This window comes from Onychostoma macrolepis, chromosome 07 (genome assembly GCF_012432095.1).
Source record: "Onychostoma macrolepis isolate SWU-2019 chromosome 07, ASM1243209v1, whole genome shotgun sequence".
Taxonomy (NCBI): domain Eukaryota; kingdom Metazoa; phylum Chordata; class Actinopteri; order Cypriniformes; family Cyprinidae; genus Onychostoma; species Onychostoma macrolepis.
The window spans coordinates 98702-124887 of record NC_081161.1 but is presented as its reverse complement, the minus strand read 5'-3'; the positions used below and the strand labels follow the sequence as shown (position 1 = coordinate 124887).

The window sequence follows — 26186 nt, the reverse complement described above, 5'->3', positions numbered from 1 at the left end:
TACACGTAGTTACGTTATGATACGTAATATTCAGAGCGTGGGGAGATGGGGGGGATTTCCCCGGTCTATAAGTCTCTGCATCAACTGAATGAATTTATTTTTTATTCCCAATGAATAGGAGTTAAAACTCCCACCCGGATGACAATAATAGACCATGCAAAATACTAAAAAAATAAAAATAATATAAATAATAAAATAATAATAATATATTTAAAATATTGCCAAGTAACGTTCCAAACAACAATAAAATCACAGAAGGACTTTAACTGTAAGCGACACAAGTATACGGAAAACAAAGGTATTGTTTCCTATTTTTTCCTGATGTTTGTTATTATTTCAAATCTTGTATACATTTTTATAAACTTTTTAAAATTTATTTACTACTTAGGCATGTTGACAATAACGCCATCAACATTGTCTATGACCAGATATGTTTTTAGTGGGCTTTCAAAATTTGCTTTGCTTGAGAAAGCATGAAAATATAGAGTTATGATTTTTATTTATTTATTTTTTTTCATTTGATTTCGTCGGGTTAGTTTTGCATCAAACACAATGTAATTTTCAGCAATCGAGATCAGGCAGCAACAGCGCATTTTTCCACCTGGGCGAGCGCTTCTCGGACAGCTTACCTCGTGCATGAAATCAGCCTCATAGCAGCTAAACACTGAACGCGCTACAATCCTGAGAGCCACAGCCACAGAGCCGCAGAGCGCAGGCGCCACAGCTGCGGAGAACCCGCCGGAAGCTTCCGTCACTCTCGTAGATTTACAGAAAAATGACCATTGTTTTCAAATAAATCATTTTACATACTTATTCCCAACACTTCATTAAGCTTTAAGTCACATCTCAAATGACAAGAGATCAACTTATAATCATGTTTATATTCATTAGTCCGTGAACTCATTCTCTCAGACGGCCTGCGTATGCGGCGCATTCACAGCTTATATGGACAGAACGCCACTGCTGTGACGTGGGTTCAACTTTACTTTTTGAACCCAAAGAAAAAAAAAAACACTTTTCCCTTAATAATAGACATAATGAGTGCTAAAGTTGTTTTCACTGATGTGCAACCTGTTCATATGTTAACATCTCAAAAAATGTATTTTAGGGTTTCAAGACTCTTTAAAACTGTCCGAGAAAGACGCAGGAATCATTAGAAGCAGCGACAGCGAGAGACGGTTTAGCACTGCATCACATGTCTCTGATGAGAAGAGGAAGGGTGATTGTCGCTGGTTACTGTATGATGACTGAAATCACAAAACGGCCTTAAACAGTTAGTAAATAAACTGCAGCATGTTATGTTTTCTAATACACGCATGAGTTGCATGTATTCTGACAACGCTGCACGAGCTCACAATGCTATCTGCTCGTTAGCCAGAGTCCAAAAGAGGAAACTCTGCACTGAAACTGTTACTCGTCAGCTGCTCAGTAACATGTTTATACAGTTTTACCAGGCGTGTGACAGTCAAGTCAAGTCAAGTCACCTTTATTTATATAGCGCTTTTACAATACAGATTGTGTCAAAGCACTTAACAGTATCAAATTGGAGGATAGAGTGTCAGTAATGTATAATGATAAGATTAAACACTCAATTTTCAGTTAAAGGCATTTCATTATTGAATTCAGAGATGTCATTGTCTAGCTCAGTTTAGTTTAAATAGTATCTGTGCAATCAAATCGGCGATAATCGCTAGAAATTAAGTGTCCCCAACTGAGCAAGCCAGAGGCGACAGCGGCAAGGAACCAAAACTCCCTCCGAGACAGAATGGAGAAAAAAACCTTGGAGAAACCAGGCTCAGTCGGGGGCCAGTTCTCCTCTGACCAGACGAAACCCGCAGTTCAAAAGTTTATATTTCTATTTTAATTTTGTTGCAATTTCTAACAATAGTAGTATTATGTAGTTAGGTATTTTGTTATATTTTTAGTTTTACTGTATTTAATCGAGGTCATCACTGGGGATATGTCTCTGGGGGTCATCTGGGTGTGCTGGTCTCCGCTGACGATCAGGGCTGTAGACATCATCTCTTGGTGCTGATCCACCATCTGATCGGATACGGACTGAGAAACAGAATAGGAAAGAAACAGACAAATATTAGCGTAGATGCCATTCAACTTACAATGTAACGAGTACATCGTGTGTTATGGGGAGTGTTCCGGTTCCGGTTGATCTAATTAATGCAGCCTAACAATCCTTTAACGGATTTGAATAATAGAAGCGTATTAATGTGTTATGTGTAAGCCAGGCTAAAGAGATGGGTCTTTAATCTAGATTTAAACTGACAGAGTGTGTCTGCCTCCCGAACAGTGTTAGGTAGACTGTTCCAGAGTTTGGGTGCTAAATAGGAAAAGGATCTGCCGCCCGCAGTCGATTTTGATATTCTAGGTATTATCAAACGCCAGAGTTTTGAGAACGCAGCGGACGTGGAGGACTATAATGCGATAAGAGCTCGCTCAAGTACTGAGGAGCTAAACCATTCAGGGCTTTATAAGTAATTAACAAGATTTTAAAATCTATCCGATGCTTGATAGGGAGCCAGTGCAGTGTTGACAGAACCGGGCTAATATGGTCATATTTCCTGGTTCTAGTAAGGACTCTAGCTGCTGCATTTTGGACCAACTGTAGTTTGTTGATCAAGCGTGCAGAACAACCACCCAATAAAGCATTACAATAGTCTAACCTTGAGGTCATAAGCATGAATTAACATTTCTGCATTTGACGTTGAGAGCATTGGTCGCAATTTAGATATGCTTTTGAGATGAAAAATGCAGTTTTACAGATGCTAGAAACATGGCTTTCAAATGACAGATTGCTATCGAACAGCACACCTAGGTTCCTGACTGATGAAGAAGAATTGACAGAGCAGCCGTCAAGTGTTAGATAATGTTCTAGGTTATTACATGTGGGGTTTTAGGTCCGATAATTAACACCTCTGTTTTTTCAGAATTTAGCAGTAAAAATTACTCGTCATCCAGTTTTTATATCGACTATGCATTCCGTTAGTTTCTCAATTTGGTGTGTTTCACCGGGCATGAAGAAATATAGAGCTGAGTATCATCAGCATAACAGTGAAAGCTAACACCATGTCTCCTGATAATATCTCCCAAGGGTAACATATAGAGCGTGAAAAGTAACGGCCCTAGTACTGAGCCTTGAGGTACTCCATACTGCACTTGTGATCGATATGATACCTCTTCATTCACTGCTACGAACTGATGGCGGTCAGATAAGTACGATTTGAACCATGCTAAGGCACTTCCACTAATGCCAACAAAGTTTTGTAGACAGTGATACATGCGACAAACATCTTCCCAAATACATAATTAGAATCGTTTATAAATCTGCTTTCAGCTGCACAGAAGTCTTCCTGCGGGATTCTGCCAACATAAAAGCTGAGAAAGAGCATATATATATATATATATATATTTTACTGTTGTTCTATAAAATAATAAGAGACAATAATAATGATATTAATAATTGCAGCAGCTCCATTAATACATGTATTATAATGTTCACACATAGTGTTCAAATTGGGATCTGTAATATTAAATAATTCTCTTCTGCTCAGCAAGGCTGCATTTATTTGTGCAGTAAAATAACATGCATAACTGATTCAAGAAGGGGTCTCAAAAATGGCTAAAACAATATTACTTTACTAACTTGTGAATTTTAAGTTAAATTGTGCTTTGTTGGTGTAATGTCTGCTAGAATGATTAAAAAAAATGTTAAATAAATTTTATTAAATAAAAAGCACATTTTGGCTATTTATGCATAATGGGGAAAAAAGGCAAAATACATGGGAAAAACAGAAGGAATTGTAATTTGGGTGCATCCCTAATTTGAATGAATCCTAAGATTCAAAACAGTTTATAAAGACTTGATGAAAGTAAAATTGGTTGATTTAATCCAAGTCTTCCTAACAGACAAGATCACTTTATATAATGAGCAGATTAGTTGATTACTATGAGCATCAGCATGAGGACTGATGACAGGATCCCGGTGTTTGTGTGCAGTTATCCTGAGAACATCCTTCCAGACGCCGAGGACTTCGAGCCCAAGACCATGAGCATCGGCATCAACAACGTGTTTGAGGTCGGCTGCGGTACGTCTGCGTTTCTTCCGTTTCTTCAGACTCGGCATGAAGCTTCTGCAGCTCAGTCTAACTTGAGTTTGTTTTCAGTGTCTCAGGCCTTGAAGATCGGGGACAACAACGTCATCGAGTCTAAAGGTGAGCGTCTGAAGCGTGTCGACGAGTAACGTGGGTACAGTGTGTTTTTAGTAGTGGTGTCAAACGCGCGCTCCAACTTCAGCGCCAGGCGTGAGTCAAACGAGCGCAGAAACGTTACCGGAGACGAGGAGCTTCAGAGCAACATCCGTGAACTGCGGTCAGATGAGATGGCCATATGTCAGTAAAGACGAATCTTCCTCTCCTGTCCGCCGTTATACTGTGCTCATGCTCTTCAAGTGCACGCGCTGTATTAGTCCATATTAAAGCGCTGTATCATATTCAAACCCAAATGAAACTACGAGTATGCAATGTTGTAGTTATGTCATCAGTTAAGTCATGAAGTGAAACTGTGTTTATTGTTTATGAGTCGCATGTAAAGCAGTGTCAGATCCGCATCAAGTTCAGCGGCAGTTTTTAAAGTAGCAGCCAAAATAACCTAATAACCAGCTGCTGTGATGTCTGTTAATCAAAGAACACAATTAATAGGGGAAATCAATAACTTTTGTAGTTTTAAGCTTTATCTTTATTTAATTTAGAATTCAGTGTTTGATAATTTTATTAAATTAGGCTATATTTTCTTGCTGAAGGGCACAGGTATAGGCTATATGACATGTATTATAATGGGGTTATGTGAAGATTGTTTTAAGTTTAAGTTTATTTTTTAAAGTCTAATAAATGTTAAAGGTGCCATAGAATGGAAAACTGTATTTACCTCGGCATAGCTGAATAATAAGAGTTCTGTTCACGGAAATGACATACAGCCTCAAACACCGTAGTTTCCTCCTTCGTATGTAAACCTTGTGAATAAAAAAGACTGCTGAAAAACAGGCGAATCACAACATAACACCGACTGTGACATTACAGTCAGGATCACTAATAGTTACACCCCCAACATTTGCATAACGTCCACCCGCTCATGTTCCAGTCCAGCCGCCAGCGAACCATCAGAAGTCCTGCAGGTGTTGTGAAGAAACAAGCGAAGATGGCAGATCATGGAAATACCTGTTATGTTCCAGGCTGAGCAGGGATGGGCTGGTGTCTGTATTCACAGGGGTGCAAACTTGTCACCTTGAAATAGGTCATTCACGTGAATCATGTAGATCTGTAAAAAAATTAACCTGTAGCGTTTTTCCCCTGTTGGCAAAGGAATGGCCCCGCCCTACTCCGCCTCTGATTGGCTTACCTTAATGTTCCTTCCCTCAACCAGCCAATCTCACTCCTGAAGCCTAGCTTTTAGACGCTGCAGGCAGCTGTCCATATTTCCAACGGCAAGCAGCTTATTTTTTATGTTGGTGGTTAGATTAGCCTGTTTGTAGCTAGCTAAATTAAGATCACTGTAGAGCAGGACGGAATGCATTTGTATCTGCTGTAAATTATGGTGTTCCAGTATAAATGGTGATTACCGCGTGAGGCTGCTGTTTTTTTTTTTTTTTTTTTGTTGCGTGAGGCTGCTGTTTTTTTATTTATTTATTATTTTGCGTGAGGCTGCTGTTGCAATAACTATGAAGACTGTAAGTTACGTTATCGCTACATTAGTTCGCTACCCTTTGCAAAATGCTTCTCGGTCTCGACCTTAACATTTGTCTCAGAGACATCATATAGAGACATCAGTTGTCAGTGATGCTTGCCTTCAGTCATAAAAAAAAGATGGCGTTAAACAAATATTAAAAATACACTTGACTATGAAATTATTGCAATATAAAAGTATAATTAAAAACTTTAATGTTAGGTGGGATTAATCACAATTAATTTAAGAAAAAATGTACGATTGATTAGTTTTTTTTTTTTTATCGATTGACAGCACTAGTTTAAATCATTGGATGCGACATACAATTTACAAGTTGTTTGAACTGAAATGTGTGTGTACACAACCACCCTATAATGATAAAAACCCACCCAGTGTTTTTTTATTTTTTTATCTCGTTAAATCATTTCTCCTTTCTCATATCGAGCCGGTCTCAGATGCCGGTCTGTGTGACACAAGCGTTGTACTTTAGCCCCGCCCTGAGTGAGCTGTCATCAGTCCGCCATTGTTTCACCGCCGGAGCAGATGTAGACAAGAATGGCTCCTGAGCGATTGAGGTGTTTAGTTGTTGGATGTAATAATGAACGTAGCAGTTGTCATTTACTCCGACATCTGAGCCGCTGAAGACGCAGAGGATTAGCTTTGTTTCTGAATGGAATGCACCCCCGATCTTCGCTCGAATCATTCGTAATCCAGCCTCACCTGCAGAAGTGAGTGTAAGGTTTATTTATGAATCTTTGCAAATTGCCTTTCCTAATAACATGCTAATTAGCAAGTTTCACGATGAATGTGGCTAAAGTTTACCGTCTCTCAGAGAGCGGCTCGGAAGAGAGGGGCGGGGTCAGCAGAGCTCATTAGCAATTAAAGCGACATGCACCGAAACGGCTCGCTGAAAACAGAGCTGGTTTTGTTGTTTTACACTACTATTGAGAATTTTTAACCAAACTGTTACAGACTTTTCATGAAGACCCTAAAGAATCATATCAACTTTAATGTGTGTGTGTGTTCAGCTGAAGTCGGCCGGAGTGTGATCCTCAGCAGCGGGTGTATCGTCGGAGCGTGTTGTGCGGTGAACACCTGTGAAGTGATTCCAGAGAACACTGTGATCTACGGCTCTGAGTGTTTGAGACGCGTTCAGACCGAGAGACCGCAGGTAACACACGCACACGCACACACACACACACACACACGCACACACACGCACACACACACACACACACACACACACACACACACACACACACTGTGTTTCTGATGCACCAGGTAAACCAGCTGTTCTTCTGACCGTGTCTGTCCTCTCAAGCCTCAGACGCTGCAGCTGGACTTCCTGATGAAGATTCTGCCCAACTATCATCATCTGAAGAAGACGGTGAAAGGCAGCTCCACTCCGGCGAGAAGCTGAGCGTGTTTCCTTCGGTCGCTGCGCACCGTGTCTGTGTTAGAGTCTCTTAGCTCATATTGTAAGTTATTGAGGACACATTAAATGCTCCTTCATGTGCATCTGGAGTCTCTCTGTGTCTGTGTTTCTTTTCTTCTCCACACGGCGGCGCCAAATGACTTAGAGATGCACACTCCTCACCTTTCTGTCACGACTCACACCTCGGATCAGAATAGGTCACCTGTGAGATCTGCTTAGATCCAATGAGAAAGTGTGGGGGGGGGTCTTATTTTCTTTACTCTTTACTTCAAAAACTATGTCTAAAAAGAGTAATATTTTATGTATTTGAGGTCAGAGATGAAGAGAGGGAGAGAGAGAGGACAAACATTTAACATTTTAGGTCAGCATTGCATCTAATCAGCCAATATTGCATAGCACTTCATCTTTATAACATGGGATTTTGACCAAATATATTCACTCTTGATATTTGTAATATGTTGCAAGATGCTATTTATTTATTTGTTTTATTAATTCATTTATTTTGTGAAAAATTACAGTTTTGGATGGTTTGTATGGTTAAAAAAAAAAAAAAAAAAAATATATATATATATATATATTTAAAAAATACCTTAAAGTACAGATGAGGATGTAAAGCAAATGTCTTTAAAATAAACTGTGGAGCATGCCCCGATCGCTGATCTTTCCCCTCTTACCTGTTTGACTCTATGATTTCTGTTATTAAAGCACATGCATTATTAAATCCAGCAGTTTAACATCATATTTCTGATGATCGCTGATAATATAGCAAACATAAGTTCTGGTTTTATTGAGTATGACAGTGTGTATAAATAGCAAACAGGAGTCGGTGGGCAGTAAAGGGCAGTGATTCTCTGCTTAAGCTGCTCTGACAGATGACCTTTGCATCAGGGTTGAACTTCTGATGGGTTTGACACACACTGCATTATTTCTCTACACTTTATTTATTTTCCACTGTTAGAGTAATATTGTAAATGTTTGTGGGAAACTTCTAATTCCTATCACCAGCAGCATTTTATAATGCATCACTCAGCATCTGTTGTACTAGACTCGAAAAGAGTTTAAAGTGTTATTGTTACTAACGTTTCAGTGAGTATGAAGCTCGCGCACGACGCCGCTGTGACGCGCCTCTGACCGCGGGAGCGCGCTTAGGAGACAGACGCGCTGCACGAGCTCATGATTATAATTTCATATTTCTGCTCCAGAATGAACAATAACAGCGAGAATGATCCCAGCAGCCCAGGAGAAGAGGTGAGTTACTCTTGATCTCTGGGACGGGTCTCTTTGGCGCTTGTACTGTATCCTGACAAACAGAATAATAACTCGCCGATACTGTAAGTGTTGAGGAAAATCAACCATGGTTTTGTTGTAGTAAAAGTGTAGTAACCGTGCTCTTTGGTGTATTGATTACCATTTGTAATCAGTTTTACTATAAATACCATGGTAACCTGTGGTCAGTGAAGCGAAACCTGGCTAGTTTGTGGTCACCGCGGCAGTTTTCTGGTGTATTGTAGTAAACCCATGATTAGTTCTCGTGAGGATACAGTGGTCAGCTGCAGAGGTGTCTGTGTTTTCTGCAGGTCAGGACTCTGTTTGTCAGTGGACTGCCGCTGGACATCAAGCCCAGAGAGCTTTACCTGTTATTCAGGCCTTTTCAGGTGCGAATCCACAACACAGATACACTACATTCACATGATTACTGGACTTAAGAACACATTTGCATCTGTACTTTACTTGAGTATTATTTTTTCTGGATACTTGTGACTTTAACTTCACTACATTTCTGTCAAGGTCCTCGAAGTACGAGCAGCTTCTTCTGTGAAACATGACTGTAATCTCTCTTCTAGCGTTACACAGAATGCACAGAGCGCTTCCTGAACCATGGCCAGCTGCTAATGTGATATTTATTTACAACAGTTAATATTGTCTGATTTTGCAAAACTGTGTAAAATCTTAGCCGTGAAGCCACAGAAGAGCCTCCTGATGACCACAGCACCGTGTGTCTGAGACGCTCACGATTACAGCGTTTCTGAAGCCTTTGTTTTCATGTCGTTTTTTAAACTTTTGTTAAAGCAGTGTTGCTGTTGTAAACTTATACAGCTGTGTTGCTGGGTTTTAAAGCAGGTTTGAACATTTATTTATTATATATATTTTCTTCTTCTTAACAGTCTGCATTTGCAGTAATTTACTTTAAATGCAAATACTTCTGTACTTCTGCTGAAGTAAACATCTGTTATGCTTGTAGTGGAGTAATGTTTGTCCAGCTCTTTTGTGTTTTCCTTCCGTGAATGAAAAGAAATCACTGTCGACATGTGCTTCATTTCTGATTCTCTTCATTAGGGTTACGAAGGGTCCTTGATCAAATTTACCTCCAAACAGGTGAGTGATGTATGATCCTCCTGAGTGTATGAATCATGGCATGCGTGTTATTCCTGTGTGATGCATTAATATCCTCTATGGGCCCTTTTCACTTTTCCAGGGTTTTCTAAAGTCGTTTTCTAAAACTGAAATGTACGTCTCAGATGTTATATTAGAAACACAATCACACACACACGCACACACACACACACACACACACACACACACACACACACACACACGCTCTCATGCTAACTGGATAAAAGAGGCTTGTCGAGACTAGCTTCAGAAAGCGTTAAACAAGTTTGCAGTCGTTTATAAAGCTTGAGATTTGAAGCTCGACCGACGGTTGCTAGGCTGTTGCTATGTGTACTAGGTGGTTGCTAGGGTGTTGCTAGGGTTGCTATGAGGTTGCAAGGAGGATGTATTGTGAGTTGTTGTATAACGCGACGGCTGATGGAGATGTGAGAGATGTTAGTTTAATGCTCCTGTTAGTCTCAAGGACTGTGAGCTTAAACCTGTTTAAAATAGTGTTCGATTGATTACTCCATAACATGCCATCTCCATATACTACCTTTCTTTCTTTCTTTCTTTCTTTCTTTCTTTGTGAATCTTTCAATACTTGAAGTGTGTGTATTTTTAGAAATGCTTCTTATCTGTTTCCAAAGCATGAAGGATGTGGAGACACGCTTCCCGTGTGATAACGAGGGCATTAATATGAAGAGCGCTGTCTGAGAGACCCTCGCTGATATCAGTGTTAGGACGCTTCTCTGTCGCTGGATGAGCTACAAACTACTCGTAAACTAAAGCAGTTAAGCTACAGTCAGGCTCCTCTTCTGAAGTATAGCTACATTGAAACTACCCCCCACACACACAATGATGTATATTACAAATAACTGAATAAACATTGGAATGTTTTCAGTAAAATATTTAGTATTTAAAACAATGCAATATAATTATGATGTCAATGACTATTGATTTATTACATTACAATATTCAAATATTTCAGACTGTCAAAAGTCAAAATTGTAACACGTTTAGCATTGCAAGTAACTTAAAAAATATGCCACTTCATCCAAAACAATGACCTCCAAGGATCAAGATCTTATAGTTTGTGTTACAGAAGGAGAAAGTGCTTGGAATGAGTTATTGTGGTCCAAGCACAGCAGGAACGGTTCACAGCATCCGTCCAGGACCGAGACAGGCAACAACATGATGCAGTTTGTATTAATAATGAAGCAGAAGTGCCTGATAATTCAACACAAGAGAGGTTTCTCAATGTCTTTCAGAAAGACGGTTGTGTTTTGGAAGGTAAATGTCTTTTCGGACACTAAACAGCCGCTGCAGGGACACCAGCTCTGCACTTAATGGAGACTCTTCTGTTGTGAAGATGCTGGAAAGCACCGTCAGGTTTGGCTGCTGTAGCCTGAAGACTGTCCACTTCATCCGAAGCGTGCTCCGTAGTCTGTGACACCATCAGCTTCGTTTTCTGGCTCTCGAATCATCTGCGACATCTGGACCGTGTGCTGAAAACCGCTGTTTGATGAAGATGCTGTGATCTCTTTGCTCGCTTGATGCAAGACAAACGAAACACGGTGTGAAGCTATTGCCATCAAATACAGTTTACCGGAAGATAACTGACCGTCTGCTCACTCCACTGATGATGACGACCACCATGTTAGAGTTTTTAAAAAAAAATTGTTTATTAATTAACACTTATATTTTAGATGAATGTATTTAACAAACAGTGTATACTAATTATTATTATTTTATTATTAACACATGGGATTCTGAGATACACTCAAAATATTTACACAAGTAAACGTATCGATTGATTCAATACATTCTTTCCAGTTCAATCTCACCTTGACATGTTCTTTGATGAATCTCATCTGATTTAGAAATGCTGTAACATCAGTAAACTCAAGATCTGCTTCTGCATCAGTTTCTTCATCATCTTCAGTCACCTCTTCTTCAGCTGCAAACACACCGAGCGCTTTCACAAGATCCGAGCCGTCTGTAGTGATCAACACTGCTTCGCTCTGAGTGCTGAGCTCCATGCGAACACTTTCCAGCGTCTCGGAGTCTTCTCTTGATCCCTGGACGAGACCGTGAGGGTCTGAATCTGTCCAGTGGATGGCTCTGGTCAACAGACCGGGTCTCTGTGGTTGTTGTTCCTGCTCGGACAGAACTTCACGTATATCTGCCTTCATGGAAGTGTGTTGCTCATCCAACAATTTGCCCAGTGTCTTTCTAGACATCACATGCCTTAAAGGCAGTATCTGTTTGAGTAATTCTTTAAATTCTTCCATTTCAACAATACTGAGGGGACGAAGCCCTGAATAACAGAAATCAGTACCAGTTTGTTGAAGTGTTCCCGGGACTGACCTGGACGAGCTTGACGAAGTCTGTTCTTGAATGGAGGGTGTTCTCATCTCATGCTGGCTTCACGTGCTGTCGGGATTATCGTTAATATGAGTTTCCTAATCGGAAATTGGACCTGAACGGCCTCTCAAGTCGTATTTATACTGGGAAACTCTGAAATAATTTTGATACCTGAGTTTCTGAGTTGGGCGGGTCATAAACTTTAAACATGGAGGGGACAACCGTTGCTGCTGTCAATGCTGTTCTCACAACAACCATCCCTCTGTCTGGTCGCTAAAGTAGTGTATTTATAGGCTAGATATGAACGATCATGCGAAGCGTATTGTATGTTTTATAAGCAGTGAAATAAACATGTATTTGACCGAAACTCCAGAATAGTCAGCGAACTGCATGTGTAGAGCGGTGAATGTTTATATGATTGTCAACCAATGGGATGCTACATTTTATTCTTTCCGACATTAAAGCACTTCAACACAACAAGCTCGTAATCACGACTTCATAAGTGGGGAATAGGACATTTCTGATAGCAAGTGAAGGCAGCATTATTTCTGAATTTTTGCTGCGTTCTCTGTAATATTTTCAGTTTAGATGGATGCAATGTCTGAATGAGGATAGAATAAATGGGGGAAAATTACTAATGATTTTATACAAAGTTTATTAATAATAATATTATTATTATGCAAGACAGGCCTGATAGTGTAATACACAAATGCACTACAAAAGAGTTTCAGAGTATATTAATTATCACTTTACACAAAAGTATTAAAATTGCAGTAATTATTACATTTTAATTTCTTCATTCAAAAGGATTAAACATTTGAGCTTTTCGCAGTTTCCTTTTCTGATCAACAGATGCTTTGCTAAAGCAATGGAGCCACCACTAACTATATTATAATAACAGCATAATTACAAAACTGAGGCAGGGCCGATTAGACTGATGAGTGAGGATCAGGTAATGAGATGGACATCTGACGTAGAAAAAGCAGGACAATTAATACATTTCAAATTACTTACCTGCATCTTTAAATTAGTGCTTGATGTCTTCGACATAGACAGCATTTTAATCTTTGGTTTGCAAATACTCCTTACAAAAATGTAGCCTTTACTTGTTTCTTTCAGGGACATATATTTGGACAAACAAGGTCATGTGTAATTATCTCCGATTCAGCCTCCATCTCTTCGTCATGTGTCGAACTTGAAATATTAGCTCACTCCTGAGTGTCATTACATCATTTATGTTAATCATATATCACAAAATAGAATGCATCTTGTTGTGGGTTCGTTAGGATGGGAATGACGAAGAAGTCGGAGTGGTGAGCAAACAGGGTTTATTGTCCCACAATACAACAAAATAAGGTCCGTAGGCACACTGCTTGAGTACAACACAAAACCAAACAGTACACCGCTGTTCGTGCAGCCAGGTGTGGATCTGCTGAATCACTGGACTTAGACACAGATGTTAGCTGTTCTATCGTTGCTCTACGCCGCTATTTGCTGGGATAATTAGTACATTGTTTTAAAAGTAGTAGAACTACTGTCAAGCTACTGAAAAAAAAATTATGTTAGAAGTGTCGCTACTTGTAGCTAGCTACTCCACAACACTGCCGAGTGTGTGTGTGTGTGTAATGTGTGTGTGTGTGTGTGTGTGTGTGTAATGTGTGTGTGTGTGTGTGTGTGTGTGTGTGTGTGTGTGTGCGTGTTTTGTGAAAAGTCAGGACATAGATGTGTATAATGACGAGGGTATGACAGGTATAACAAGGAGAAGGTGACTTTTCAGGACATTGACCCATGTCCCCACTTTTCAAAACGCTTATAAATCACTCAGAATGGAGTGTATTGAAAATCTGAAATAGCAGACAGTCTCCTGTAAGGTTTCCTGTGGGATGCCCCCACTTTCACAAAAACGTGTGTGTGTCCTCACTAGTTAAAAAGGCTTATAAATCCGCCAGCAGACTTTGCTGATGTGTTGTGCACATGTTTGTGTGATGGGTGAGTTTAGGGTTAGTTGGATTAGCTGATAGAAAATATCATTAACCTGATAGAAAATCAGTGGAAGTCTATGGTGTCCTCACTAATATCATCAAAGAACCGTGTTTGAGTAAGTTAGGATCAGATGTAAAGGTTTATCCAGGTTAATGTTGACTGTGTTTGTGTCCTTGAGGCTCAATCAGTGGCAGACAAGTTTATTCGTTTCTCTGTTAGTCGTTAGTGTTCAGACTCAGTCTGGCAGTTTTCTATCAGTGACAGCGGGCGATGCTACTCAAACAGTAAAAGCAAGTCAAATGTGCTTTGAATGTGATTTCATCTCTGTATCTCAGTAGTTAGTCATGATTCTCTCAGACTGCTGTTCTGAGTGGTTTGAAGAGCGTCTTCTCCTTACCTTGATTTCTTTGTGTTTCTGCAGCCGGTGGGGTTTGTGAGTTTTGACAGTCGCTCAGAGGCGGAGGCCGCTAAGAATGCCCTGAACGTAAGTTTAACGCTTTCATCTCAACATAACAACGCTAAAAAAAGACCAAAGGCTCCTCGTGTGGTGATTCTGACAGAAGACACTTTTACACACACACACACACACACACACACACACACACAATCATGTTTCTGGATGAAACAGCAGAACGGTGCAGATTTGAGCTCTTCATAGTAGCAGTTGTGGGAATCTGTCCAGATGCCGCTTTTGCCCTGAAAATGAGGCAATCCATAGATTAAAGAGCTTCATCTGCCTCTCTTGTTTTCATTGATCCGGGATTTTGTTTTAATCTCAGTGTGAACAGGAGAGATTGACCTTGAGAGGATTTGAGCTCTGCAGTTAATAAAAGTTCAAACTAGATGCACACATAATGAAAGACAGTTTTAATTAAAATGGCTTTGTTTTGTATTCGGTTGTTTTTGATTGCAGGTGTTGATGTGTGAGATTCATCCAAACTTGATGTCTATTTTGACTCACAGATGAACTATTTCTTACAACACACAGATAGCTGGATTTAAAACACAAGTATTTTTAATTCGTCTCTTTGTTTCTGATGTAACATTATATTAGAGGTTGACCTGATATTGTTCTGACCAATTGGTGAAAAATCAACTGCAGAAGTGTGTAATGAGGAAGCACAGCTGATTGTCTGCATGCGCCGCCGGTCGTCTGAGTTTAACCCCCACAAAACACAGATCTCCACAAGCAGACTTTCTTTGTTACGTGAAAATGCAGTTTTCTTGATTTTCAGCATTATTCAATTAATCTCATCCTCCCTGAAAATCTGAAGCTGTTGCCCCGCTCTAATAAGGATGGGTGCGTGACCGCCGGCATTAGAAGCACCATCTCATCATCACTGGTGATCAGACTGTCAGCAAACTGGATTATTGCCAGTGTCGAGGGTCAAAGGTTTCACTGCTGATCCAAACCGCTGGCGTCTGTTGGTGAGGAAATCCAGGGTCCAGATTTAGCAGCTCATATATCAGCTTGGTTATAATGACAGCATTAAATGCAAATATGGCAGTTCTTATTGTCCAGGTGGGTCGGAGCGGTATGAAGCATGTGTAATACTGCATCTGTTGTAGTGGTAGACAAACTGCAGTGGATCCGTGGTGTCTGGAATGATGTTCTTCAGCATTTCTTACAGCATTGTTTTCCCTGATACCTGTGACCCATCAGAACAGACCTGAGATCCACTGCATTATGAATGAGATGAAAAACTCACATCATGTCAAGCTCATATCGTGAGTCGAGTGTGATGTGAGAATGACATGGATCCAGCACGTTTGCTATAATGATGTTTGTTCCTCTTTGTCAGGGCGTTCGCTTTGACCCGGATATTCCCCAGACTTTACGGCTTGAGTTTGCCAAAGCCAATACCAAGATGGCCAAGAACAAACTAGTAGGAATACCAAACCCTTCGCCATCCAGACAAAGTCCTGGCCCGCCCTGTGTCAGTCGAGAGCCCTGTGAGTGAAACACACACAAGCGTTTGTCTAAGTATATCTAGACTTGATCTCTTTATCTAAAAACTTAGCTAATATGACTGCAGACTTACCCAAACTCCCAGAGAGCCTGTAACCACAAAACATCCTGCAGATCTGAAATCTGTCTACTGACTTCCAATACATTTTACTCCTCTGTCGGGATGAACCAGTTGAGTTCACCATGCAATGGTAGCACAATCAAATTAATATTCATGTGCTACAGTCAAGAGTTTGCACCCATAATCCTCTGTAACACACATGAGTGTCATCACTCTTTATTTGCTTTTGGTTTAGGACCTACACATATGAAATAAATTGTGTGAATGGCTCTCATACACCTCAGATAAATCAAAAACGCTCCCTTAGAAATCAGTTCATCCCTCCTGAAGCCTGTATTTGTTGTCAGTGTGTCGCTCTGTCGTGTGCACAGATCGAGCTTTTTAAGTATTCTCCATTGACGGTGAGTGTGGACGAATGCGCGCTCTATCTAGTGGGCCTTTAGTTTCTGAGGCTCAAATCTCATGCGCTGTGGTCCACATGGACACAATGGTAGGACGGTCCTGCTAAGACACATTTATATGGATTGGGATGTTTAAGGCTCAATGTGGTGAGCAGCCAGACTCGCGCTCACCCTGCTGTTTGTGCAGATGAGCTGACCGTTCCTGCGCTGTACGCCAGCAGTCCTGAGGTGTGGGCGTCTTACCCGCTGTACCCCACTGAGCTACCTCCGCCGGCGTACGCCTACAGCTCCTCGCTGCACGCTCAGGTAACACACCTTCCTGCATTAAACAGCTGCGCGATTCCCACAAACATACTGCAGTGTAAGCATATAAACGTGAGGCTCGTGAATGCTGCTAATTTATTAAAGGGGTCATCGGATGCCCATTTTCCACATTTGGTATGATTCTTTAGGGTCTTCATGAAATGTCTACAAAACATTTTGGTTATAATTCCTCAATGGTAGTGTAAAACAACACCCTTTTTGCCTTGCCAAAAACAGCTCTGTTCACAGCGAGCCGTTTCGGTGCATGTCTTTTTAAATGGTAATGATCTGCTGCTCGCCCCGCCCCTCTCTTCTGATTTTTGTGTATTTGGTGGCGTTTTACAATCAAAACCAAAACCAATCCACTACGTCCTCAGTGGCTCTCATGTTGGGACAAAATTAAGACTCTTATGTTCACTGTTGCATCCAGCTACAAACAGCTGCATTTCTTACGAGTCAGTAGGTGTGTTTGACTTGAAGCGGCGCTGCGCAGGCTGATCGGTGTTTGACATTAACGCAAGTACCGCAAGAGCGATTTGAAAGCATACAGAGTCATCTTCTGCTCTCTATAGCTCTCACTTTGATGCCAAACACCGATGGGACTGCCCAGCGCCGCTTCAAGCTGATCACACCTCTACTGTTATCAGCTGCTCGAGCGCAGACGAAATCGCAGACAGTGTACAACTGGCTGAGGGCGGAGATATGCTAATATGGGACAGTCTGTCAGCGGCTGTGGGCGGGGCTTGAGCAAGTATGATGTTATACAGCTCTGAAAATCAAAGCGGCTTGATAATTGAGACTATTTAGGTTTTTTGGGGATTAAAAAAATGATTTAATTGGATTTTTATTTATGTAGGGTGGTTGTGTCCACACACTGCTAACACACATTTATGTGCAAACACCATGTAAAAGTAAATTTTGCATCCAATGTCCCCTTTGAACAAATACAACCCGAATTCCGTAAATGTTGGGACGTTTTTTAAATTTGAATAAAATGAAAACTAAAAGAATTTCAAATCAGCCACGATGAGCCAATATTTTATTCACAGTAGAACATAGAGAACATAACAAATGTTTAAATGGAGAAATTTTACAATTTTATGCTCATTTCAAATTTGATGGCTGCTACAGGTCACCGATCGATCTTCAAGTCGAACACACCTCTTTACTCTCGCGTGTCACGTGACAGAGTGTAATCGCAGCCTCTGCGGTTGAAAAATCAAGTTTTTTCATAACGCGATATTATCGCAAATGTAATTAATCGTTCAGCCCTACCCTAAATGTCCTCTATAGGTGAAGGATCTGGACTGCAATCAGCCCAATTCAGCCCCCGGACTCTTCTACTACGAAGCTATGCTGCTGTAATAGCTGCAGTACATGGTTTTGCATTGTCCTGCTGAAATACACGTCATCTGGAGGGGGATGTTGCTCTAAAACCTTTATATACCTTTCAGCGTTCATAGTGCCTTCCAAAACATGCAAGCTGCCCATACCATATCCACTTATGCACCCCCATACCATCAGAGATGCTGGCTTTTGAACTGAACGCTGATATCACGCTGGAAGGTCTCCCTCCTCTTTAGCCCGGAGGACACGGCGTCCGTGATTTCCAACAAGAATGTCAAATTTGGACTCGTCTGACCATAGAACACTTTTCCACTTTGAAACAGTCCATTTTAAATGAGCCTTGGCCCACAGGACACGACGGCGCTTCTGGACCACGTTCACATATGGCTTTCTGCATGATAGAGCTTTAGTTGGCATCTGCAGATGGCACGGCGGATTGTGTTTACCGACAGTGGTTTCTGGAAGTATTCCTGGGCCCATTTAGTAATGTCAATGACAGAATCATGCCGATGAGTGATGCAGTGTCGTCTGAGGGCCCGAAGACCACAGGCATCCAACAAAGGTCTTCGGCCTTGTCCCTTACGCACATAAGTCCCTTGCTTTTCAGCCCTTTGTTGCCCCCTTCCCAACTTTTTTGAGACCTGTAGCAGGCATCAAATTTGAAATGAGCTCATTTAGTGGATAAGTGTAAAATTTCTCAGTTTAAACATTTGTTATGTTCTCTATGTTCTATTGTGAATAAAATATTGGCTCATGTGATTTGAAAGTTTTCATTTTATTCAAATTTAAAAATGTCCCAACATTTCTGGAATTCGGGTTGTACATCTGCACTATAAAGATTAATGGTTGAAAGATATATTGCCAAGACATTTTTTAACTATAGAAATCACCAGAAAATTTTTCTTTTTGGCCGTCAGTTACCAGTTTCATTAAAGAATGATCTGATATAAAGGCTATTGAGTTTATTTTATTTCATTTTTGTACAATTTCTTGATTTTTTCTTTATTTTATTTGTATAAATTCTTTATTTTATTTGTGAAATAAATACTAAAATAAGGTGCAAAAAAATAAGTTACAGATAAGAGTTTCTCAAACTGATCACGAATGATTTAAAAATGTTTTAGTATCAGGTTTATATTGACCATCATCCACCCTGCTCTCCAAGATATCAGCATCAGCCTTTAAAAAAACAAAACAAAAAAAAAACATATCAGTCGAACACTAATAAAGATGCTAATTGCAGTGAATGATATGCTGCTATGGCCCAATATTGGTATCCTGGTTTGCTAAAGTACAAGTGTGTCCTTTACCAGAGTTGTATTAGCTATTAGAAAGGATTATAAGTTACTATTCACCCTCTGTTTCTAAAGCTGATGAGCTGCAAACCTGTGCATGTGAACATACATGTTGATGCAGATGATCTGACTCCAGTTTTTTGTGTCAGATTCGGTGGCTGCCGACCGCAGACGCAACCAATCAGGGCTGGAAGAGCCGACAGTTCTGTTGATGTCTGTATGTGAGTATAACACGCACACAGAGGAAGTGTCCTCATAAACCAGGTTTATGTTTTAATACCCTCTAATAAAACGGTTAGTTCCATTCCTCGATTCTGATTGGTCAGCAGCTGTGTTTTATTCACGATACAGCTTTATATGACCGCTTCACCCAACGGTTCTGTGTATCACTGAGCAACACCCTTAGCAACATACACAATCAATAATATAGCATCAAAACTGTTTCATTTATTATGTATTTCGGCAGAATTAGCTGTTTGTTATTTATTTAATGAAGTATGAGTGACCCCTGCTGGTGTTATGTTGCATCTTTCATCTTTAATTTTGAGACCCCGCCCTTCCCCGTCTAATAAACGCTTCTCGGAGATATGTTGATGTGTCTGTGTGGAAGCCTACAGTTTCCGAAGTGAGGAGGGAATACTACTGCATTGTTAGTTTTTTGTTTCAGGTATGATTGTGTCTTTATGTCCATCAGTTTACACTTTAATGACGCTTGCAAACTCGCGCTGTGCTGCGAATCGGTCTGTTTTAAACTAATAGACGGAAAACAGACGTTTTGTAAATCTTGCCCTTGAGTTGTATGGGCATTTGGCGGTCACAGAGAACGCCTGTAACTTGTCGCCATTTGAGCCACGCCGTGTTGACCCGTGCACGGGCATCGGGGAGGGAATCGCCATCACTCCTGATGAGAGAACCAAGATATTTAAATTCGGAAACCTTGTTCAGTGGCTGCCCTGTAACTCTAATTGTCCCGTCAATCTGGGGCCCGCACTCCATGTACTCAGCCTGAGAGATAAGCAGATGTTGATGAGAAAATATCATACATGGTGTTAAAACAATAAACGACACAGCGGATGATAAGACCTCTCTGTTTTTATTTAAGCTCCATTAGATGAGAGGCATGTTCGGAACATTCTCTTGTCGTTTACTGTTGCTTTCAGGAACTTTTTTTTTATCGGAAGGACAGAATTTAAAGAACTTCTCCAAAAAAGTAACATTTCAATACATACATTTTGAGTTTTAATATTTTTTATTGTGTGGTAACCGTTTTATAAAAGCAATAAGGTACTCGAGGCCGTGCTGTATCGTGAATAAACGCTTTGCGCCGTGCCTAACAACGCCCTTCAGCCATGATTTATTCACGATACAGCACGGCCTCTCGTACCTTATTGCTTACATAAACCCCATATATTCAAGCACACACAAACAGACACACACAGAGTAAACACAAGATTCCTAAATGACACGTCTGTGGAAAATAACTCCTTCATCCATGAACTCCTTCAGCTCTCCTCCATCGCAGCAGAAACAGATTCAATCAGTATTTCTGAGTCAAGTCCAGGCATTTACGAAAGATAATATCAAGATCATGGCTGTAACTGAATCTTGTTTTGTTCGAGATGTCGTTTCGACGTTTAAATCAGGAACCTCTGTTGCTCAGTGAGAAGAAACCAAACAGATCTTGGTGAGGAGCTGAAGGAGCTCTGTGTGTTTCTGCGGTTTGAAAACGGTTTCATGTTTTTCAGTCCGCAGGTGCGGCGGCGACACAGACGACATCCTCATCTTTTTCTGTCTTTCTCCGTTCATCTGTATTACTCTCCCGTCTGTCTTCTGCCAGATACAGCTACGTGAAACCAGAAACAAGAAGTGAGTGACTGTTCTGTAAGCGATAACGTTCAGCCAACCGCTCATCATCACAAATTAAACCCAGAAACACACCGGAGATGTTTGTTACACAGCTACATGCCAGATAAACAATTAATAAATTGATTTGAGTATAAATTGTTATATTTTGTGAAGAAAAAGAAAAAGATAAACAGAAATGAGGTAATGAAATGAGCACAGCGATGTAGGAAATAATAGTCAGTTTAGTGTCATAAATATAAGGGTCTGTTTACACCTGCTCACTTCATTCTCTGATCGGATATCTGTCTGATTTGTTAAAACATTTCCATTTACATTTGGACACATAAATGTGTCGTCGCAAAACAGATATAAATCCAATCTTCAATTCCCACGCTATATGCAAATTTATCAGAGTTCACCTCAACAAAAGCAACAGATGAGCGCTGCATTTTATTCATTATCAGCTAATTACAAAATCGAAGATCACAACAGGAGAGAGAGTATGGCGTCAAATCTATGCCATTAATAACCGAGCGCACCACTTATGCTGGCGCGCGGTAAATCACTTCCGCGAGAGGAAAACAGATCTACACGCGAGGAAACGGGAGCTAATTTCAAACACTCGCGCGATCATCCTCGCGCTCATCTTCTCTCACCCGCTCGCGCGAACACTTCTATTTTTGTCAGTCGTGGGGCGGGGCTTGCTGTTTTAATTGTTATCTCTAACGCCATTGGTTACTTCCCCTTTTCCGGAAGTCAGCTGTGATTGGACGCCTGTGAAAAGGCGATCCATAATTCACATGTGACCTGAGACATGGCTTCATCAACAGACCAGATGCAAGTTGTCATTTTTTTTTTTTATAAATATAACATGGCTGTTTTAATGAAAATGAATTGCATGCATTGTCAGTAGAATACATCATTATAATAAAAGTTTATTAACATAAATTCTTCTGTTTACTAGTGATTACAATCTTGTGATGTTACAAAGATAAAACGGGACCATAAACCCCTATTTTTTTTTTGATAAGTATTTTTATTAGTTTTATATTGCACAATAAACAACAACAATAAAAGAACAAAATACATAAAATGATAATGATTAAAAAATAAATCAATAAATAAAAAAACAATAAAAAAAACAGACTTTTGAGAACAACAATCAGGGCATACAAGCAGTTTCAATGGAAAAATGAATAGGCAGTCAATAGGGGGCAGACAAGATACTAAGCATTACGTTGCTGGTCAGAGTCAGCATTACATTGGTCCAAATGATCTAGAAATGGTTGCCATATACTGTAAAACTTATTAAGATTACCAATAACTCCATACCGGACTCTTTCCATATGCAATATTCCAGTAAGATAGTTCAACCAGGTCTTAAACTGAGGAACAGTGTCTGATTTCCACAGCCTCAGAATGACACTCTTAGCAGTAATCATTCCGTAAATTATTGTACTTTGTACAGACACGTTATGATCTAACAGAGAAATAGAATAACCAAATAATGCAATTTCTGGATCAGGTGTAAAGACACAACCATACATATCCGAGAACCATTTAAATATGTCACACCAGAAATCGTATAGTTTTGGACATGTCCAAAAGAGATGGGTCAGAGAGCCTTCTGCAGATTTACACCTGTCACAAATAGGAGAGATAGTAGGAAAAATTCTGTGCAATTTAGATTTTGAATAGTGCAGTCTATGCATCACCTTACATTGAATTAACTGATGCCTAGAACTAATAGAGCAAGATCGAATCCTGCTGAGGCTCTTCTCCCATACATCAGCCTCAATCTGCATAAACCCTTTTTTATAGATTTTAATGACACGTTTCTACGGTTATTAGCATGGTAAATCTACCAAAAAGGTTATATTTGAAATTTTCATACAACATAAAGCTTGGGCTATATTAACTTTGCAAAATGAAAATAAAATAATATAAAGCTAATAGTCAACTTGTTGCTATATGCTGAATTAGTTGTAGTTCACCACTATATGCTTACCCAACCATATTTATATACAACCTCAAAAATGTGAGAAGTGTCCATTAAATAATTGTAAATAATAATAAGTGTTCCTGTGGCTCAGTGGTAGAGCATTGTGTTAGTAGCGCAAAAGGCCGTGGCCCGGTTGCATAAAGCACCTTAAGTTTTTCCCTTACATATGACACTTAAGGCGTGATTTCCCCTTATCTAAGGGAATGACTTGAGGGTGTTGCATACAATCCCTTAAACCATTCCCTTAGTTAAGGGAAACCGCTAAGTATTTCACAACAGCGACCCAGGTTTTGCCGTTAAAAAAAATCTACTGTTGCCATGGACACGTTATTTGTTAATGCAGATAGCGGTGTAAGTTTTCACAGAAACATAACATTTTCAGGGACTAATGTGAATAAATCTATATTTAAATGCAAAGGGACAAGATAGTCATTTTATTCATATCCAAAACGAGGTGATGTGAACATTATGAAGCGCTAAACACTGCTATGCAGTGTATGTTTCATTCATACTCGAAGCCGGAGGGCGCTGTCGAGCTGAAAGTCCATTCCGGACACATATCTTATGATGGAATACAGCAGCGATCGCTGCAGCTAAGCTAAAAGCAGAAATGTAAACACAATAAACACACGATTGCGAAAATATATTTTGTATGTGTGTTTTTCCAAGTCATCTCTCAGGTAATATGTAGGAAAATACAGGAATAAAATATTACAGAATATATGTGTTCTCGCATGACGCACTCACGTTTGAGCTATTAGTTGTATGTAATTTGATTAATGTGAATAAATGCCTAAATCTGTTATAAAGCGGCCGATTGTGTCTTGTAGAAGACTTTAGGATTGAATCTGCTCGCTGTGTAGCACTTAAGGTGACATTTTCCGTACCTTACGTTATACTTAGGAAAATGACAGTTAAGGGGCTTTATGCAACACTTAATGGGCTTTAAGGGACACTTAAGAGAAATTCTAAGGGTTTATGACGTTTCATCTAAAGAAACCCTTAAGTGTCATTTAAGGTATATTTTATGCAACGCCCTTAATTGTAAGGGAAACTTAAGGGCGATCTTAAGGGAAAATTACACTTAAGGTGCTTTATGCAACCGGGCCCATGGGTTCAATTCCCAGGGAACACACATACTGATAAAAAAATAACAGTAATGTATAACCCGAATGCACTGTAAGTTGCTTTTAAAGTGTCTGCTAAATGCATAAATGTAAATTGTAAATGTACATGACTGTAAATCCCAAATTGGTTCAAAGGACCTTTGGATGAATAAATTATTTGTTCATATAAATAAGCAAGAGTTGTATAAACTTTTTAATATATTTTGTATTACTACGTCAAATGTTAGGGGTTGATGGTAATATATTCTTTCATTGTAAGAGGGTTCTGCACTTTATTCTACTTACATTTATAAAAAAAATTAAAAAATAAATGACAACTTACATGCATCTAGTCTGTTGATGAAGCCATGTCTCAGGTCACGTGAATTATGGATCGCCTTTTCACAGGCGTCCAATCACAGCGGCACGCTGTACTTCTGCGTTCCTCAGCTCCTGCGGACGCTCGTAGGAGTCACAGCTCTGGAAGTGACCGGTGTAAACAGACCCTACGAGTCACAATCCAATCTTTCAGAGACGCGTGATAACTGCTCAGACAGACGGATCATCACTGCTGGAGTACAAATCTGCTAACAACACTAAAATTACTAGTTTAAACGTGTCCTTGTACGTTTGATGAAACTCTTATTTACTTGTGACGAGAATAATCTTAAACAAACATACAATAAAGAATAAAGGAACATGTTGCTAAAGATATTCACCTTTATCAATAAAAAAATGTTTCTGTATCTGTACTAATGATAAAATGATTGAAATTACAAATATTTGATTTTATAGTCCATGAATCAGATGACTGTGGTCTGTTACTGTTGTTTTTACTCTTGTTTACTCTGTTTGATCTCAGGCTGCTGTGAACCACAGGACAATCAGAACCTCCACAAGAACAGACCTCGTCCTCATCTTCATCCTCGTCTCATCTTCGTCCTCGTCTTCATCTCATTCTTGTCTCGTCTCTTCTCTTCTCTTCTTACATTGTGAAGTTCATAGTTGATATATTATGTATGAATTATAATTATTTATGATGATATTCTTATTGGTTCAATAATTGCTGTAAGTTTTGATGGGGTTGATGCATGAAGCCTTGCCAAAAATATTTCAATATTTACACATTTTTAGATATTGCATATTCTCTTTTATTAATCATTATTATTATTATTATTATTTTTAAGGAGCAAAATAAGTATTTTTATAATGAATGAAATGAAATGTTTTCAGTGCCATTTTAGTGTAATTTTAGTAGCACTTTATTTTACAGTCCTGTTACTCATGAACACACTATGTACTTATTATAGTAATTACAATAACTAGATGCTAACCCTGAACCTAACTCTAGCCCAGAGAGTTACCTTATATTACCAGAACTTTCTTAGGTAAGTACACTGTAAGTACATGTACTGTAAAATAAAGTGCAACCATAATTTCTATATGTTGTTTCTTATATGTACAATAATGTTTTTAATGGCTATGAATGTTTTATTGAGCTTTCTTAAGCCTGCTTAAATCATTAAAAACACTTTGTGAGAAGTGTTTGAAATCAGACTGAGAGACTCTTTAATGTTTAAATATAGTTAGAGAAACTTTGTCCCGCTCAGATGTACTAATAATAGAAACGCTTTATATTTGACCATCAAAAGTGTTTCTGAAGCAGCGTTGCTGCATGCTGCTGGATATATATACACTTGAGTTCTGACAAATGTTGTGGTTACATGGTTTTCCACTTTGAGCCTTAAAATAAAAATCTGCCCATCTGTAACGATGAGCTGAGGCAGGTTCCAGATGCAAGCAGTGTTAGATTTAATAAAACGAGATAATCCTGGCATGAGTGGAAAACAATGAAACCGGAGGAACAGAGCAAAGGGAAACACGCTAGCGCTTAGCACAGACTGAAGCCGGGCGCACACTGTGTGATTTTAATAGTCCTTTATGATTATTGCTTGTCAGACTGTAC

General features: G+C 39.6%; 2 protein-coding genes across 5 annotated transcripts in view; both read left to right on the top strand.

The window, feature by feature from the left end:
• Positions 1–7257, top strand: part of dctn6 (dynactin subunit 6) — a 9896-nt gene extending 2639 nt beyond the window's left edge. For both annotated transcript variants that reach the window (XM_058781990.1, XM_058781989.1), the window contains exons 4-7: positions 4012–4100; positions 4179–4226; positions 6762–6904; positions 7055–7257. In XM_058781990.1, the coding sequence (XP_058637973.1) occupies positions 4012–4100; positions 4179–4226; positions 6762–6904; positions 7055–7153 (379 nt within the window). In that variant the 3' untranslated portion in view covers positions 7154–7257. The remainder of the gene's footprint in view (positions 1–4011; positions 4101–4178; positions 4227–6761; positions 6905–7054) is intronic.
• A 144-nt stretch (positions 7258–7401) lies between these two features.
• rbpms (RNA binding protein, mRNA processing factor) lies at positions 7402–25777 on the top strand. 3 transcript variants are annotated; one of them, XR_009272035.1, is made up of 9 exons: positions 8006–8416; positions 8746–8823; positions 9506–9544; positions 14313–14375; positions 15694–15844; positions 16510–16628; positions 19417–19488; positions 21013–21133; positions 25083–25777. XR_009272035.1 is itself a non-coding variant. In XM_058781991.1 (8 exons), the coding sequence occupies exons 1-7, from the start codon at positions 8342–8344 to the stop codon at positions 19477–19479; spliced, it is 588 nt and encodes a 195-aa protein (XP_058637974.1). In that variant the 5' UTR covers positions 7402–8341; the 3' UTR covers positions 19480–19488; positions 25083–25777. The 3 variants fall into 3 exon arrangements, 1 of the variants encoding a protein (XP_058637974.1); XM_058781991.1 differs by lacking the exon at positions 21013–21133 and having other exon boundaries at positions 7402–8416; XR_009272036.1 differs by lacking the exons at positions 9506–9544; positions 14313–14375 and having other exon boundaries at positions 7935–8416.
• Positions 25778–26186: the final 409 nt, after the last annotated feature.

What these genes read in the sequence shown, in the direction of transcription:
- rbpms (XM_058781991.1), top strand. Translation starts at nt 8,342, where the DNA reads ATGATTATAATTTCATATTTCTGCTCCAGAATGAACAATAACAGCGAG. An exon ending in TGTTATTCAGGCCTTTTCAG is followed by an intron (nt 8,824 to 9,505) that starts GTGCGAATCCAC and finishes TCTCTTCATTAG; the next exon opens with GGTTACGAAGGGTCCTTGAT. An exon ending in TCAAATTTACCTCCAAACAG is followed by an intron (nt 9,545 to 14,312) that starts GTGAGTGATGTA and finishes GTGTTTCTGCAG; the next exon opens with CCGGTGGGGTTTGTGAGTTT.